Source organism: Phacochoerus africanus, chromosome 3 (assembly GCF_016906955.1).
Source record: "Phacochoerus africanus isolate WHEZ1 chromosome 3, ROS_Pafr_v1, whole genome shotgun sequence".
In the NCBI taxonomy this organism is placed as follows: Eukaryota; Metazoa; Chordata; class Mammalia; order Artiodactyla; family Suidae; genus Phacochoerus; species Phacochoerus africanus.
This window is the reverse complement of record NC_062546.1, coordinates 97,610,045-97,625,823: the sequence shown is the minus strand read 5'-3', so window position 1 is coordinate 97,625,823 and position 15,779 is coordinate 97,610,045. Positions and strand designations below refer to the sequence as shown.

At 47.7% G+C, this 15,779-nt stretch overlaps 1 protein-coding gene across 10 annotated transcripts in view; it reads right to left on the bottom strand.

Moving 5' to 3' along the window:
- Positions 1–454: 454 nt before the first annotated feature.
- The window catches only part of FBXO25 (F-box protein 25), a 111,108-nt gene continuing 95,783 nt past the window's right edge, over positions 455–15,779 (bottom strand). For 6 of the 10 annotated variants that reach the window (XM_047772211.1, XM_047772209.1, XM_047772208.1 and 3 more), the window contains 6 exons: positions 9,844–9,937; positions 8,383–8,567; positions 7,423–7,605; positions 6,136–6,279; positions 2,095–2,121; positions 455–1,528 (listed from right to left, as the gene is read on the bottom strand). In XM_047772211.1, the coding sequence (XP_047628167.1) occupies positions 1,439–1,528; positions 2,095–2,121; positions 6,136–6,279; positions 7,423–7,605; positions 8,383–8,567; positions 9,844–9,937 (723 nt within the window). In that variant the 3' untranslated portion in view covers positions 455–1,438. The remainder of the gene's footprint in view (positions 1,529–2,094; positions 2,122–6,135; positions 6,280–7,422; positions 7,606–8,382; positions 8,568–9,843; positions 9,938–15,779) is intronic. The other 4 variants (XM_047772214.1, XM_047772217.1, XM_047772213.1 and 1 more) reach the window with 3 other exon arrangements.

Here is a 15,779-nt window from a genome sequence, read left to right as displayed (position 1 = left end):
GAGAATTTTTACATGCCGCAGGTGCAGCTGAACAAAAAAAAGAAATTGATACAAAAAATACTAACACCCCAAAAGGGAAACAGGCAAAGAATAAACATTGGGTAATCTGCCAAAAGCAAAACAAAATACAGAAGCAATTGGCTGCTAAGCATTAAGAAAAGTCCACACTTGGGGAAGAAAGAGGCCAGGCACTCTGAGAAGATCTCTACAAACATCTGACCATCTCCTTGGTTCTACTTGCTGCACATGTGTGCTGGTGCTTCTCACGAAGTGACACTGTTCCATCTGCATGGTACCATGTAGCCAATAAACACCCTATTTTCACAAACACTTGAAAAAAAGGCTGGTTATAAAATGAGAAGAGTATATACCGATGCTTATGGTTTTATAAAAAGTTTTCATGTGGATACACACACCAAAGGAAACTATCATTTGACAATAAAGCATATTCTTATTAGTGTTAGTTCAGCACAGAACTTTATTTACAAATATGCAAATTGCAAAGCCCCATGTGCTAAGAAGAGAGCAGAAGCGGTTTTGCTGAGGTGCGTGGCCCCATTCTTTCCCTGCATCCACCAGGCCACCCCTACCTGCTTTCTGGCAAGCACAGCTATCTTTGAGTGGCGGGGTGATATGCAAGTTTTATTCTCTTTTATAAACTTTATTTTCAAAATTTTCTAAAATGCACATGCAATATTTTAAAAATAAAATCTTTGAAAGGTTTCAATAAATGATATCAAAATCCTTAGTACTACTTTTTTCAGAAAGATGCAAAACTGATGAAGTTAAAATTGATAGAGGAACATGATTTATTACTTTGTAAAAGGGGTTTCAGAGCAGTGAAATGCAGGCCACACAGGGCTGGCCACCAGGTCGGGGCCCTGCCGGCCAGCCTCTGTCCATGAACCCAGGACCACAGCCCCAAGCTCATGTCTGTGGGTGGCAGACGTCTACACCGCTGAGCTACCAGAAACATGCATTTACTTCCCTGGGCTCTGTCTGTATCCATGAGCATTCATGGGGACACAATCAGTACAGTTAAAATACATCTTAAGAAAAATAAATATTCTGCACAACATCCTTACAAGAACCAATGTTCTGTCCCCGCCCCCAATTACTACAAAATCAAGAAATGATCATTTGACGATTAAGCATATTCTTGGCTGTTAGTCTTAGTTCAGCAGAGATGATGCTGAACCATATTCACAAATATGCCAAGTTGCAAATTTTGATGTGCTTAGAAGAATTTTTTTAAGAAGTAGAAATGATTTTGCCTGGGTTTCCTAACCCCCTTTCAAAGACGGAAACACAACAGGTGCTCCTGCCCGCAAGTCCATCCATGGCCACTCCAGGGGGGGCACCGCAGTCATGGCTCAGTCATGGAGGATACGTCCTACCAGGTGCTGCTCAGGACACGGCAGGTGGGGCAGGGGTGCCCTTAAAACTTGAAGAGGTCAATGAAGTGCTGCGGCGACACAGGCGTGAAGCAGCTACCAGGGTCAGCGGCCGTGCAGGGGTGGCCCGAGTCCTGTGGGAGGAGAAGGCGTTAGCATAGATGGCACGTTTCTGGAGGGAAGACAGCTCAAAGCTGCCAGCTGTTTAAGTGGACACTGGACCCCACCACAAAGGTTCGTGGACAGTAAGTGCTGAGAACTATGAAAACAAAGGCAGCCCCACAGGAATTCCTGCTCCAGCAGGTGGGCAGATGGGTGGCCTGTGCCCCGGGCCCTGCCCCCATCCTGGCCTCGTGCTTTCCCCTCCCATGTGGGTCAGGGTCCACCCTGGGAACTACTCCAGGCACCGCCTGCTGCGCTCCCGAAGGCCCAGAGCCACGTCTCATCACAGCAAAGATGAGTCTCGTGTCTGAAGATAGAGCAGCCTCAGTGCTGGGGGTCCTTGAGGCTAGGGGCCGCTGGCTGGAGTCGGAACCCCAAGGCACAGTGCTGTCACCCGAGCCACTCTCATACCCCAGTCTACACCCTCCCTCAGGGCAGGGCCTCTCCCCACCCCTGGAGCTGGTCCACAGACAGCTCGTGGAAACCCCAGTGCTGGCAGAGCAAGCAGACTAATAAGCATGCGGGCAGGCAGAGGTACCTCGAGCAACAAAGCAAGGCGGCAGTCCTTGGAGCCGGTGGAGAAAGATCAAGGAGGAGAGCAGTGAAGGGAGGAAAAAGGGAAAACAGGATTATTAGGAAGAGCCAGATGACTGCGGGTTTATGCTTGATGTGTATCATTTACCAAAATAACTAGAATTGTCAGGTGGCTAAACCTGGGCAGTAAGACCGTGATGAAAGTTGGCGCCGAGGACCCCCCGCCCCAGGACCTGCAGGCCATCTCAGACAGCTGTGCAGTTTCTGCTCCTTGAGCCTCAGACTGACAACCGACAGGATGCAGAGCCATGCCCCTCAGGAACTGTCCACCGAAAACCGCAGAGCAATGCTGCTGCATGCAGCGCATCCTGGAAAAGGTCCCAGGAGGCTTCTCGGAAGGTCCCTTGTGCCCTCTGCCAGCTGAGAGTCAACCCTGCCAAATAAAGTGCTCAAACCAGATTCCACATGGGCCCAGGGCCCCATGACCAAGTCCTTTGCCGATTCCTTCCTGCTCATCCTGATTTCAGCTCGAGGCTGGCCCATCTGGCTCCCTCATCCTTGCTGCAGACCTGGGCTTGGCTGTCAGCCTCCTGGGTGGCTTGCCTAGGACTCCAGCCTCGACTCTGCTCCCACTGCCACTGCAGACCCATCATGTCCATGTCGGGCGTGAGCACAGCTCCTGGTGGTGGATGTGCCATGACAAAAAAAGGAACACGGGGTCCTGACTCCCGGCCTTTAACTGGACTCACTCTGTCCACACCAGACCCAGTTTTAACTGAAGTTTTATAAAGCTAAGAAGTACAGAAGCTCTGGTGGAGGACAGGTAGGAAGGGAAGGACAAAACAGTCTCAAGTCACTGCTTAGTGCCCTGGGCGGTGGCCCCACTGAAGCCAGGCAGACCCAAGCTAGGCACTGCGCTCTCACAGGTGACTCAGCTTGGTGACCCTAAAACTGTGCTGCATGGTTTTTAAAACAGTATACCCCCCGACCCCTCTTCCGCCGCCCCTTTCACTTTGGAGACGTTCTCACAAAGGCAGGTAGAAAAACCAATACCCAGACTTCCCAGAGTGGAGCAAGGACAGACAGGAACCAACCAGGAGAGACAAAGGGGCTGCACGGAGCTGCTCATCAGCCCAGGCCCACGTGTGCGAACGTGATGGGACGAGGCGTCCCCTGACACTGAGTACCACCAGCAGGAACCACCTCCTGAGCACCCACCGTGTGCAGGGCAGAGAGACTCCACATGGAGACTCTGTGAGGCTGAGAACTGCCCTGAGGCCACAGGACGGGAGTTGAAGGGCAGGACAGGGCACGGGGCCTCCTCAGGAGCTAACCCAGGAAGCAGTTTCTGTCAGAAATTTCAGACACTTTTTTTAAACCTTTCACACAAATTCAGAAATAATGTTGACTCTGGGAGTTCCCAACATGGCTCAGTGGTTAAAGAACCTGACTAGTATCCATGAGGACGTGGGTTCGATCCCTAGCCTTGCTCAGTGGGCTAAGGATCCGGCGTTGCCATGAGCTGTGGTGTAGGTCACAGACTCGGCTCGGATCCTGAGTTGCTATGGCTGTGGTGTAGGCCAGCAGCTGTAGCTCCGACTGAACCCCGAGACTGGGAACCTTCATAATGCTGCAGCTGCAGCCCTAAAAAAAAAAAAGGAAATAAAGTTGACTCTAATGGTGTCTTCTGGAATGGCCTCTGGTGAAAAAGCTGTGATGTAACCACACAGGGGACAGAGCCAGTCTTGAGGCCTGTGGTTGCAGGTAAGACTGTGAGCATTTCAGGGCTGAAGACAAGAATTTTCATAAATAAGAGAATCTGCATGCAAATTTTGGAAAGCTAAAGCACTACCTCTCTATTTGTAAAGAACCAGAACGTCCATACCAACAACACAGGGACAAAGGACAGTGTTTCTCGGTTCATTGCTTAAGGGCAGGGCTCCAGGATTCTTGAACATTGTCTCTAGGAAAGCATCTCACAGGCAAGGCCAAAGACGTCTACCCCAGGAATCATGTTTTCCCCGAGAATGTTGTCAGAATAAAACAGTCTACTTGGGAGGAGGACAGAAAACCCTCCTCAGGAGAAGCATCAGTTCAGCAGGAACCAGAGCGTGGCATCTGACTTATCCCTGAAGATGCCTCCTCAGGTGCTTGTTGTCAGGGCCTGTGACTGGGGGAGCTCAGAGCTGCGGGAGAAGGCAAGCACACCCGCCCACCCTGTACCCTGGCACCTGCCATGTGTGTTTCTGTCCCTCTGACTGGGAACAAAGGACAAAATAAGGGCTGTCCTCAGAGTTCCTGTTGTGGTTCAACAGGTTAAGAGCCCAACTAGTATCCATGATCTTTGACCTTGCTCAGTGGGTTAAGGATCTGGTGTTACCATGAGCTGGGGTGTAGGCTAGCAGCTCTAGCGCCAATTCAACCCCTAGCCTGGGGACTTCCGATTTGCCTTGGGTGCAGCCCTAAAAAGCAAAAATAAATAAACAAACAAGGGCTGTCCTCTGTGTACTGTGACCTCACTGCCCAACTGACCATGGATTCACTGCCCTTCAGATGCTGTCCAAGTCCCTGCAAGCACGGCTGTACCCAGGCGGGAAGCTCAACATGCTCCTGTCTGGAGGAGCAATACTGCAACCTCAAAACACATCTCCTTTTTTTAATTTTGCAAAAAAGAAGTCACATTAGAATATACAGAAATGAGTTGGAAGCAACATAACCATCCTGTTGATGAATAGAGACAGCAGAAATTACTTGGGACACTGCTCACCTCCTCACGGTAAGGAAGGTATTAAAATGACTCGGGGTTTCAAAAATAAACTTACGGTCACCCATGGGGGACGGGGGGAGAGAGAAATTAGGGGTTTGGGATTAACATATACACACTACTACAAAGAAAACAATCAACAAGGACCTGCGTATAGCACAGGGAACTCTACTCAATATGCTGTAATAACCTAAATGAGAGAGAAATCTGAAAAAGAATAGATACATGTATAACTGATTCACTTTGCTGTACACCTGAAACAAACACAACATTGTAAGTCAACTATATGCCGGTAACATTAAATCAAATCAAATGACACAGGGACTTGCACCCCTCAGCCACGCTCATAATTTAAACATAAAAGCCGCACTACCATAAACATAATCTGAAATGAAAAAAATCTGAAGTTGTCATTACTTTTTCAAAAGTTTAGAGTGTGCCATGTAACCCATCCAACAAATTAGAGATAAACAAAAAGCACAAGAAATAAACAGCTCCAAGTGCCAACCAGGCAGAAGGATCAGGCCCCAGGGACACACCTGAGGATGCCAAGGCGCAGGCGTGGACAGCCTGCTGGTTTTGCCACTTTTTCCCTAGTGAAACGTCCCCTTAGACAAGTTCAGACTCAAAGCAAACCATGGACATGCACTCCTACCTGGCTGAGGAAATGTGCCTTTGCCAAGAGCACAGGAGCCCCCACCCCCACCCCCACCCCCGGGAAATCCGTTTTTATCAGAGTCTGTGAAGAAGTGTAAGGGAGACAGAGAGAGGGATGGACTCGTCTCCACCGAGGATAAGGCTTGCCACGTATGCGCCAAATACGTGAGACACCCAGCCACCTGCGTGGGCCTCACGCCTGCTCCAGGAATGTAGCTGTGAGGAGAAGCTCCTGGAGGCACCGCTGTGGGGCTCGGCCGAGTGTGCAGCACAGGCTCCAGAAGAGGGTGGGGCATCCTGACCTCCATCCCCATCTCAGGCTGGGGCTGCAGGGCGTCTGGAGTCCAGCAGGAAGCATTCCCTCCCGCCCCCACTAGGGCCAGTGGTGACAGGCCCCTGCCTGCTACTGTGATGCAAGGGGACAGAGGTGGCCTGGTGTTCATGTCCAACCACAAGTTGTTTTACTTCCTAAGCCCATTCCCCCATCCCACTGTTACCTCTCTCATTACAAAAACAACTTCCCATTTTTTAAATATAAACATTACACTTAAAATACAGGTGAATAGTCTGTTTCTCCTAATTCTCATCCTCAAACTCCAACAAGAGTACACCTGAAATTTTTACCTTCCAAAAGAGGATGCTGCAGTGCCGACAAAAGTGGAGCGTGTCTCCATACTGCTCCTTCGTCGGGTAGTGCTTCTGAAGCGCAAAATACATCAGCTTCCATTCGATATGACCTTTCTCTGAAAGGATCAAATGTCTACAAAACTAGACAGACAGAATTCTGTTCAGAGTCAGATGATTTTCACAGCATAGTATTATCACATAATGATTTTAAAAGGCAATAAACTGCAAGAAACATTCGATTATTTAAAATTAAACTTGGATTAAATCAAGGGATTAAGCAAATAAATCATGGTGTGTCTAAACAATGAAATACCACACAGCTGTTAAACAGACTTAAATGTTCTGATCTGGAATGATGTCCACATACTAGTTAGTTGAAAATAATTTACATGTGTCATACATCCAATAGGGACTTGTAATTAGAATATAAAAAGCACACTTACAACTCAGGAACAAAAAGACAATCCAAATAACAAATGGGAAAGGGCTTGAAAAGACATACAAATGGCCAACAGGCACATGAAGAGATGCCCAACAGCTCAGTCATCAGGGAAATGGGCAAAGGCACCACTTCATACCCACTAAGGGCTGTGACCAATCTCTCGGGGTAGCAGGTGTGGATTAGGATGTGGGGAAACCAAGCCTGAAGCTGCTGGGGGCTGCCTGATGGGGCGGCTACTTTGGATAAGAGTGTCTCAGTTCCTCAGAAGGTCACACACGCAGCTGCCTTTGGACCCAAACTCCACCCGCTCAAGGGTCCATGGCTCTTCTCACATCAGGGCCTGAACCTCCTTGTGGCCTCAGCTGCCCTCCAGAATGGCTGTGATGCCTGTGTGAAAAGCAGGTCACTCCAGGCAACGTCCCCAGAGCTACATCTGAGAAGATACATGAGGTCTGCCCCTCAGCAGAGACCCCCCAGCCCCAAGGGCAGGACCATGTCAGCCTTGCCCCCGACTGTCCCCGAGGGTGGCTGACACCCGAGGTCATGGGTGCTGCGCTCCAGAAATACCAGGGTGGTGGGGCAGGGGCAAGGGGAGTGGGCACACAGGCATCCACCCAGATCCCATGGCTGCTCCCCATCCCAGAAGGCTAAATGCCACCCAGGGAGTGGGGCTCAAGGCCCAGGAAGGACGCGGGATTAGGAGGAACCCACTCTTGTCCTGCTCTCTGCTCTGGGTTGCTCTTTAGAATCATGGCTCTTTCTGAACATGAAAGACAAGCTCTCCCAGAAGTGACCTTGGTCAGCTATGCACAGCCCTGAGCGGCCCCAGGAGCCACGCTCACCTGCTTCTCCGCGAAGTGGTACTGGCACAGCTTCTTCCACAGATGCCGGTCCTCGCTGAGCATGGACAGTGTTGGGGTCACCTGACCCAGGGTGACAATGTCCCACCCATCCGAGAGCCGGTACAAGATGTTGCTGAGCATGTGCACAGGAAGGTCACTGAGCGTCAGGCCACCGTCCACCTGCTGAGAGAGCCAGTGCTTACTCCCCAGCACAGGCTGTAGCGCGAGCCATCTCCCTGGGGGACGACGAGAGAGGGGCAGGCATGGCCCGGGAGGATGCTCACGCCAAGGCTGCCTCGTCACTGCATGTGAGACCATCCACTGTAACTTCAGGGTCTCAGTCAGGGAATCACTGCCCTTTGTAAACCTTGTATTTGGATGGCAGATAAATGGCCCTAAGTGACAGTGTTCCACAGTCACCTTTGAAAGCAACCAGATAAATAAAACACAACCCAAAACACTTCCTGAGGTCAATGGTATCAACATTTTTCTTTATGAAACAAGTTACCAGAACAAACAGAAAACATCAAAATAACTGGCGTGATTTGCATGTCCCCTCTGAACTAGAAACATGTCCACACAACGTACAACAAGAGAGCAAGAAGAGGGGGTGAAGACATAACTGTGGAGAAGCAAGAGCCAGATGAACAGTCACCACCATACAATTGAGCCTGAATTCATCAAATGCTATTTTAGCCTGGAACACCTATTTCCTATAAAGGTAAATTAATTTACCACCTCATCACCCAGAGGATCAGTTCTTTTTAATAACTACCAACCCCACCATCTTCCCCAAAACAACTATTGAAGAGGTCTTTTGGTCCAAATCCATCTTACAGCAGTTTAATTCTTATGAATTGTAAAGGAGGGAAATCTTTGAAAAGGGTGTCTTTCACATATGCTTGGAAGTGGCAATGGCTTTTGTAAACTAAAAGCACCTGTAGGCCAAGAAATCCATACCTTGGTCATCTGGAGATTCTGAAGCTGCTGCTGCCAGTTGAGAATGGTTTCTAGTCGGCAAATCCAAATGTTGATATTTCCCACCAGGACAGACTTTCCCACTCCTCTGATGAGAATGCAGAGGGTAGAGCTCAGGTCTTGGAGAAGATCTTTGATTAGGCGAGGGTTTTGGTGGTCATCGAGAACTGGAACAAACAGAACCAAATGAGGTACCCATGCAGTCACCCACCACTGTTATGAATGACCTATTTTCACAACCCAAGGGTCCATCGACAGGTAACACAGATAAACGGGATGTGATTTATACACACAATGGAAAATCAGTCTTACAAGGAAGGAAATTCAGACATGCTGCGAAGTGGATAAACCCTGAAAACTTTACGGTAAGAACCACACAGATGCACTCCTTATATGAGGTCCTTGACAGAGTCAAGTTCATAGGGATAGAAAGCAGATGGAGGGGAGGGGCTGGGGACAGAGTATCAGTCTTTCAAGATGAAGAGTTCCAAAGACGATGGTGGTGATGGTGGTGCAATGATGTGAATGTACACTCAGGACTGGTTAAGATGGCAAGTTCAATGTTACATGTATATTTCACCACAATAAAAAATAATGATCTAATTTCCCTGCAACTCCAGGGTGGTATCATTTTTGAGAAAACACAAGTATAAATGAGATTTTAAAACTTCAAAATATTGTCTGATAGTGTATTTATTTTGAGTTGTTTGACAGCATATTTTTTGCCTTTAAAACTGTTGATCTCTTTTTTAAACTTTTTTATGATTTTTATTTTTTCCATGATATTTGTTTTGTCAATTTCTATTATACAAAAAAGTGACCCGGTCATGCGTATATATTTTTTCTTCCATACTTATCATAAAGAGAATTATATTTAAAATGGTATGTATGTACATTAAGTTAGAATTCCATTTTTACTGGCTACTAACTAATCAAGACAAACATTAAATTAAAAAGATTACAGGCTTATCTGATACCTAGGAACTAAGTCACAACCTTGCTAATTATAGAAACACTACTGCTCAGGTGAGCTAAGACTGGCAAACATGAAATGGTGTCCTTTTTTTTTCTTATTTTGGGCCATGCCCATGGCATGTGAAGTTTCCGGGCCAGGGATCAAACCTGTACCACAGCAGCAACCCGAGCCACAGCAATGACAACATCAGATCCTTAACTCACTGAGCCACCAGGGAACTCTGAAATGGAGTCTTTTTTAAAACTCAAGAGATGATCATTCTAACACATTCCTTTGTGTGCAAGCACCTTTTAACAAAGTAAACCACAGTAACAACATCACCACTTGAGCAGCCAACCTGAGCCCCTGTCCCCACAGCATCACATTATTTGACACCATAATACTGGGGGTAAATAAAAGAAATCCCATCTCCTTGCACTACATTTCTAATTAAGATTTAATTATTAAAATATCAACCATCACCTTACCCTTTTGAACAATTTTATCCAGAATGTTGAAGTAGTTCTTCTGGGCCACACCGCTCAGTGACGTCAGCTGGGACTTTGCAATCAGTTGCAGCAGCTTGAGGGGAGGGAAGAGAGGGGTGCACGTCACCTCTGGATGGAGCAGCCACGGCGACCCCAGGACCCCGTGAGCTGCATGCACTGGGAGCAGGTCTGCTGCTCTACCTCCAAGGAAGAGGCCTGGGAGGGGATTCCCACACAACCTCAGGGGTCTGCCAGCCCTGGCTGTGATTCCTCCCAGGGGCCCAGTTACAAAGGAGCCGGATCTCTCCAACTGCCCCACAGCCACGGTCTCCTTCCCAGTCCTCTCAGACCCCCATGTCCTCCTGGACTTCCCCAGGGGTCCCTATCCCCCAGCCCCTCCCATCCCAACTCCGCCTGCTCCCTGATGACACTCTGCTGCCTCACCCCTCAGGAGCTGAGCACCCCTCTCCCGCCAGCCTCACCTCCACGGAACCGTCAGGTCTGGGTGCCCACCCCACAGATCCTCATCCGTCAGGGGCTTTCCTGCCTTTAGAACATGAAGGCTGAGTCACATCCCTTCCCTGCTCTGAGGAAGGTGCTGTGGCCAGGAACAGCCAGGGCAGCTCTCCGGGCTTCTTAGCCCAAATGCTGTCCCCTTTCTCCTCTGCTCCTATGGCCAAAGCTGGTTTTCAAAGACATGGCTCATCTGTGTGACTGTTCAGTGACCCCACAGCCCACCTCTCTGTGTGAACTCGGTCCCTGGAGCTTGTGTTAGCCCTCTTCCCACAGTTCCCTCACTTCCTACAGACAAAGAACTTAGCCCCTGTACCTTCTGCCTCCTATATCAGGCCTCACCCAGACCCACATCTGCTACCTACGCTGTAGCTTGCGGCAACACCAGATCCTTAGCCCTCTGAGCAAGGCCAGGAATCAAACCTGCATCCTCACAGAGACAGCATCAGGTCCTTAACCTACTGAGCCACAATGGGAACTCCTGCAATTTCTAACATTTTTACATAAAAGTGGCCTGTATTACAGTGATTACAGAAACACAACACTCTAGGGCCTTGGCCCAAGATGGGATTAGATCATGCCAAACACTTTGAGAAGCCGAGGCAACAGGGTCTGTCCCTGTTCTTACTCTCTCACAGAAGCTGAGTGTCAGTGGGGGTCTTCCTTGTTGGACCAGAATCACTCTCAGCACCACTTTAATGCTGACTAGAACCCTTTCCTCATCCTGTGTTTACAACCAAATTAGAGACAAAGAACTCAGGCCAAGTGAGACCATAAGACCAGCTTCCCTGCTGATGACAACCAGTTCAGGGGGCAGGCAGGGGGCAGCACTGCCCGGCAGAGACTGAGCTATGCCCCGGACACTGGACAATGACCAACCTTCACAGACAGGTCCCTGCTCCTGAGACCCTTAAGACAGGAGGGAAACAGGGTAGAACATGCAAATCCACATCCCTCCAGTTCCTCAAGAGTGAAGAGAGAGGAGTCTGAGGGCAGCTGCTGTCAGGGGCCCCTGGGACCCAGATCCAGCTGCCTTCATGGCACCATGGTCACCTGGCCTGTGTGTGGCAAAGGTCCTAGGCCACATGGCAAGGGATGCTGCAGACTGAACCCAGCCACAGCAGACACCACAAAGACAGTTATGGGGTGGGGGGCGGGGGTAGGATGGGGACATGGCAATGAACTCTTTATTTTTCAATAGAGAAATGTTTGCTAAACCTGTTTTTATTTCTACAGGGTAAATATTAATAGACAAAGCCCACAGAAGCAAATCTCTCTGGGGTCCTCAGCAGTTTCAAAGTGAAGACGGACCCTGATACCCAGTCTGAGAATGGATATTCTGTCACAAAAGGGGAGTAAGTTTCCCAACCACCCTTCCCATCACCAACAAAAACTACAGCTCAAAACCAGGAAATCCAGCCCTGCTGTATTCTTCTGGTCAAGTCACTCAAAAACCCCTTTTATTTATTTTTTAATAAGTTTCATATGTACAACACAGTGATGTGCAATTTTAAAGTTTATGCTCCACTTATAATTATTATAAAATATTGTTTATATCCCTATGCTGTACAGTACATCCTTGTAGCTTATTTCTTTTATACACAGGAGCCTGTACCTCTGACTCCCTTCCCCCCACCCAACAACCCCTCTTAGAAATCCAGTTTCCACTGCCAAACTTCCTTCTAAGTAAAAAAGTTACTGAAATACCCTTTCAGGACACTTGTATATGCTTTTACCCCTTCAGTGAAATGCTGTGAATGGAGAAATACTTATTCTGCAAGATCCCATCTTAGCTAAACATGAATCTTTCATGACCCACTTCTCATTAAGGACCCGAATCAGCGCATTTGTTAGCCACCTATTTATTAATATTTCCTAATCCTCTACTGGGACTGGGGGATTAACAGATTCCTTCTGTGTGACCCCAGTACAAGAAGGGACTTAAGCACATTTCAGAGGCCAAGTTTCCCAACATTGCTGGAAAGGCCTGAGGAGTCATTAAAAAGCCTACAAACCCTGCCCCGTCAGGCAGCGCTGTTCTCTAAATAGGCCACAGACGCCGGTGGTGAGGATTAATGTCTGTTAAAAATGTTTCTCAACAAATATTTTAATAATTAAACTACAAGGTTCAACTCCCCTAACACCAAGAATACAACAGAACAGCACACACAATGGCGTTAAACACCTCGAGCTGCTCCATGGATATGCAGATGGCTCCAGAGCTGTTTGCAGAGCTATGGCGCCCAGCATGGCCTCACTCTGCGCCTCCTGCAAACTGGAAGGACCATGAGGACGCCAAGTTACTATCCCACAGAAAAATTGATGCTCCTGTGAGGAGGCTTAAAGAAAGCTTAAATAAACCAAACTGTCAGTAAGTAAAACACATTCTGATTAGAGGGAAGCTAAAATGAAGAATTAGCAATTATGCCGTTAGAAAATGCACCTGTTAAGACACAAGAGAGGCATTTTGTGCATTTATCCGGAAAGAAACCCATGATTCGTGTTCACTATTACAGAATAATACACTATAAAGCTAACAGCCTATGGAATGATCCTTCCTGTACCCACAAAGTATCAGCATATACATGGGTTTGTTTATGAAGAGAGGACATTTCCTTAAGAATAACCCAGAAACTGACACTGGCCAGACGTGGGAGGGGCTGTCATAGGAGCCAAGAGGGACAGAAGGCGTCCATGATTTCCCTGGTGCTGTCTAGTCTGCTTCATGAGCACCAGTGTGACTTCCTTACTTTAGGCCTATTCAATGAAAAATCAACGTCAAAAGCACTGTTTATAAGCAAAAGAAAGTGGATATGTGTTACAGATGGCAGTGAAGTCTCACTGATCCATCCACAGGCAGAGAACAAAGGACCTTAGATAAACAGTTTTCCAAAGAACCCACATTAGGGCACATAAGCTTCACGATTCTGTGGGGTTTACCCTACAATGTGTCTCCTTTAGGAAACAGCATATCTGGCATTTTCATACATTTCAACTGCCATACTGAGCTGCTTTCAGGCTTCTTACAGGCACACACAGCCTCTGTGGCCTCCACCCCCAGGCACCGGGCCTCTCCTCCCAATACTACTCACATCCACCTCCCTCCCCAGGACCGAGCCCCAACCCTGTCCCCAGAGCACGGGCCCTCCAGATCCCACGAGCAGGGCCCATACACCGGACGGAGAGACGGGTTCTGCCCCCACGAAGGAGGTGCTGCTTGGTAGCTCCCAGCTCAGGAGGAGCAGGATGCAGAGATCCTGAATTCCCCACTCCCCTGGGGCTCCCACTTCGGGGGTCAGATGGGCAGGTGAGGACATAAGACATGGATGACCAAAGCAGCGCACACAGGCCAGAGGCAGAACTGACTAGTGCAGTGTGGGTTGCTGACAAGCATGAGGAGCTTCCTACTGGAAGGGTGACTGAAGCTTGAATAGGAAGATTCCCTGAAAGTGCTGGTTTGCAGAGACAAGTTCTACCAGAATCTGACACCAGCTCCCAGACTCCTCCACCGCAGATGAGGGCACCTACTTCTAACTCTGCAAATCTCCTCCTCTGTGGTGAAATAACTACATATGTGCCAATAATTCCAAATCTTTGGCTAATTTTTCTAATTAAAATTTTCAAAATTCCACCAAATTTAAATCTTTACCTTAATGAAAGTAAGATCATAAGACTGACCAAAATGCATTTAGTTTACCCAAACATTATTTATAAATGGGATAAATGAGAAGTAAGTTGAATGAAGGACTGGATTTTAACAATTGTTCACCCACCAGGGCCAAATCTGAACTGTATCTTGACTGTAATTTTTTTTTCCAATAAGAAAGTTTCTCAGCACATTTATAAAACAACTGCAAATAGTTAGTCAATGAAAGAAAAATTACTACCAATTAAAGACTTCAGGTATTTTTTGTTTTCTTGTTTTGCTTTTTTTTAGGGCCACACCCATGGCATATGGAAGTTTCCAGACTAGGGGCTGAATTGGAGCTGCAGCCGCAGGCCTACACCACAGCCACAGCAACACTAGATCCGAGCCACATCTGTGACCTACACCACAGCTCACAGCAACACCAGATCCTTAACCCACTGAGCAAGTCCAGAGATCGAACCTGCATCCTCATGGATACTAGTCAGATTTGTTTCCACTGAGCCACAACGGGAACTCCCAGCTTTTTTTTTTTTTTTAATTAAAAAGGTTTTTTTGGCAGCACCTGCAGCATGTAGAAGTTCTGGGGCCAGGAATCAAACCCACACCACAGCAGTGACTTGGGCTGCTACAGTGACAACAATGGATCTTTAACCTGCTGTGCCACAAGAGAACTCCTATGAGATACTTTTGACAGCAGTTTAACATAATGGCCACATCACTGACAATCAGTCAGAAACTAAATATACATTATAATTATTAAATGAATTCTGAACAGTGGTGAAGAAACACAATTGCGCATAAGTGCGCTAACAAAGCTCAGTAGTACAGGTGACATAGGTGTGTTTACACACATTAGCCCAGAGCTGGACATGATGATTGGATTCATCAGTGACCAGATGGACAAAGCACCATTTGCCTGAGGTTTAAAATGGGCTAAGTGCACAAAGAGCCCGTGACAGACCATTCATTAAGCCCACCTCAGTTCTGAGGGTGTAGCTCACCATCCCAAATTTACAGGCTGCCTTACTACTGCCACCAGCACTGGCAGGCGCTGCCTATGGGATTCAACAGTTCAACAGTGATCCTAAATTAGGCGCTGTGTCCTAAAGAATTTTTTTTTTTTGTCTTTTCAGGGCCACAGCCATGACATATGGAGGTTGCCAGGCTAGGGGCCTACACCACAGCCACAGCAACGCCAGATCCAAGCCGCATCTGCGACCTACACCACAGCTCATGGCAACACTGGATCCTGAGCGAAGCCAGGGATCAAACCGGAAACCTCATGGTTCCTAGTCAGATTCATTTCCACTGCACCACGATGGGAACTCCCCTGTCCAAAAGAATTTAACACACCAAGTCAGTTTTCCATTCCCCTTTAAAAAGCTGAGCGAATGCACCTTGGAAAAACAATATTTATCAGAATCAGACTAACATTTTGAAAAATTATGAAAGTAACCTGTGTATGAAAATGTTTCAGGGAGTTCCCATCGTGGCTCAGTGGTAACAAATCCGACCAGTATCCATGAGGACATGGGTTCAATTCCTGGTCCCACTCAGTGGGTTAAGGATCCAGCGTTGCCATGAGCTGTGGTGTAGGTCGCAGATGAGGCTTGGATCCCGAGTTCCTGTGGCTGTGGCATAGGCCAGGAGCTACAGCTCAGATTTGACCCCTAGACTGGGAACTTCCATATGCTGTGAGTACAGCCCTAAAAAGACCAAAAAAGAAAGAAAAAAAGAAAAGAAAAGAAAAGAAAGAAAGAGAGGAAAGGAAGGA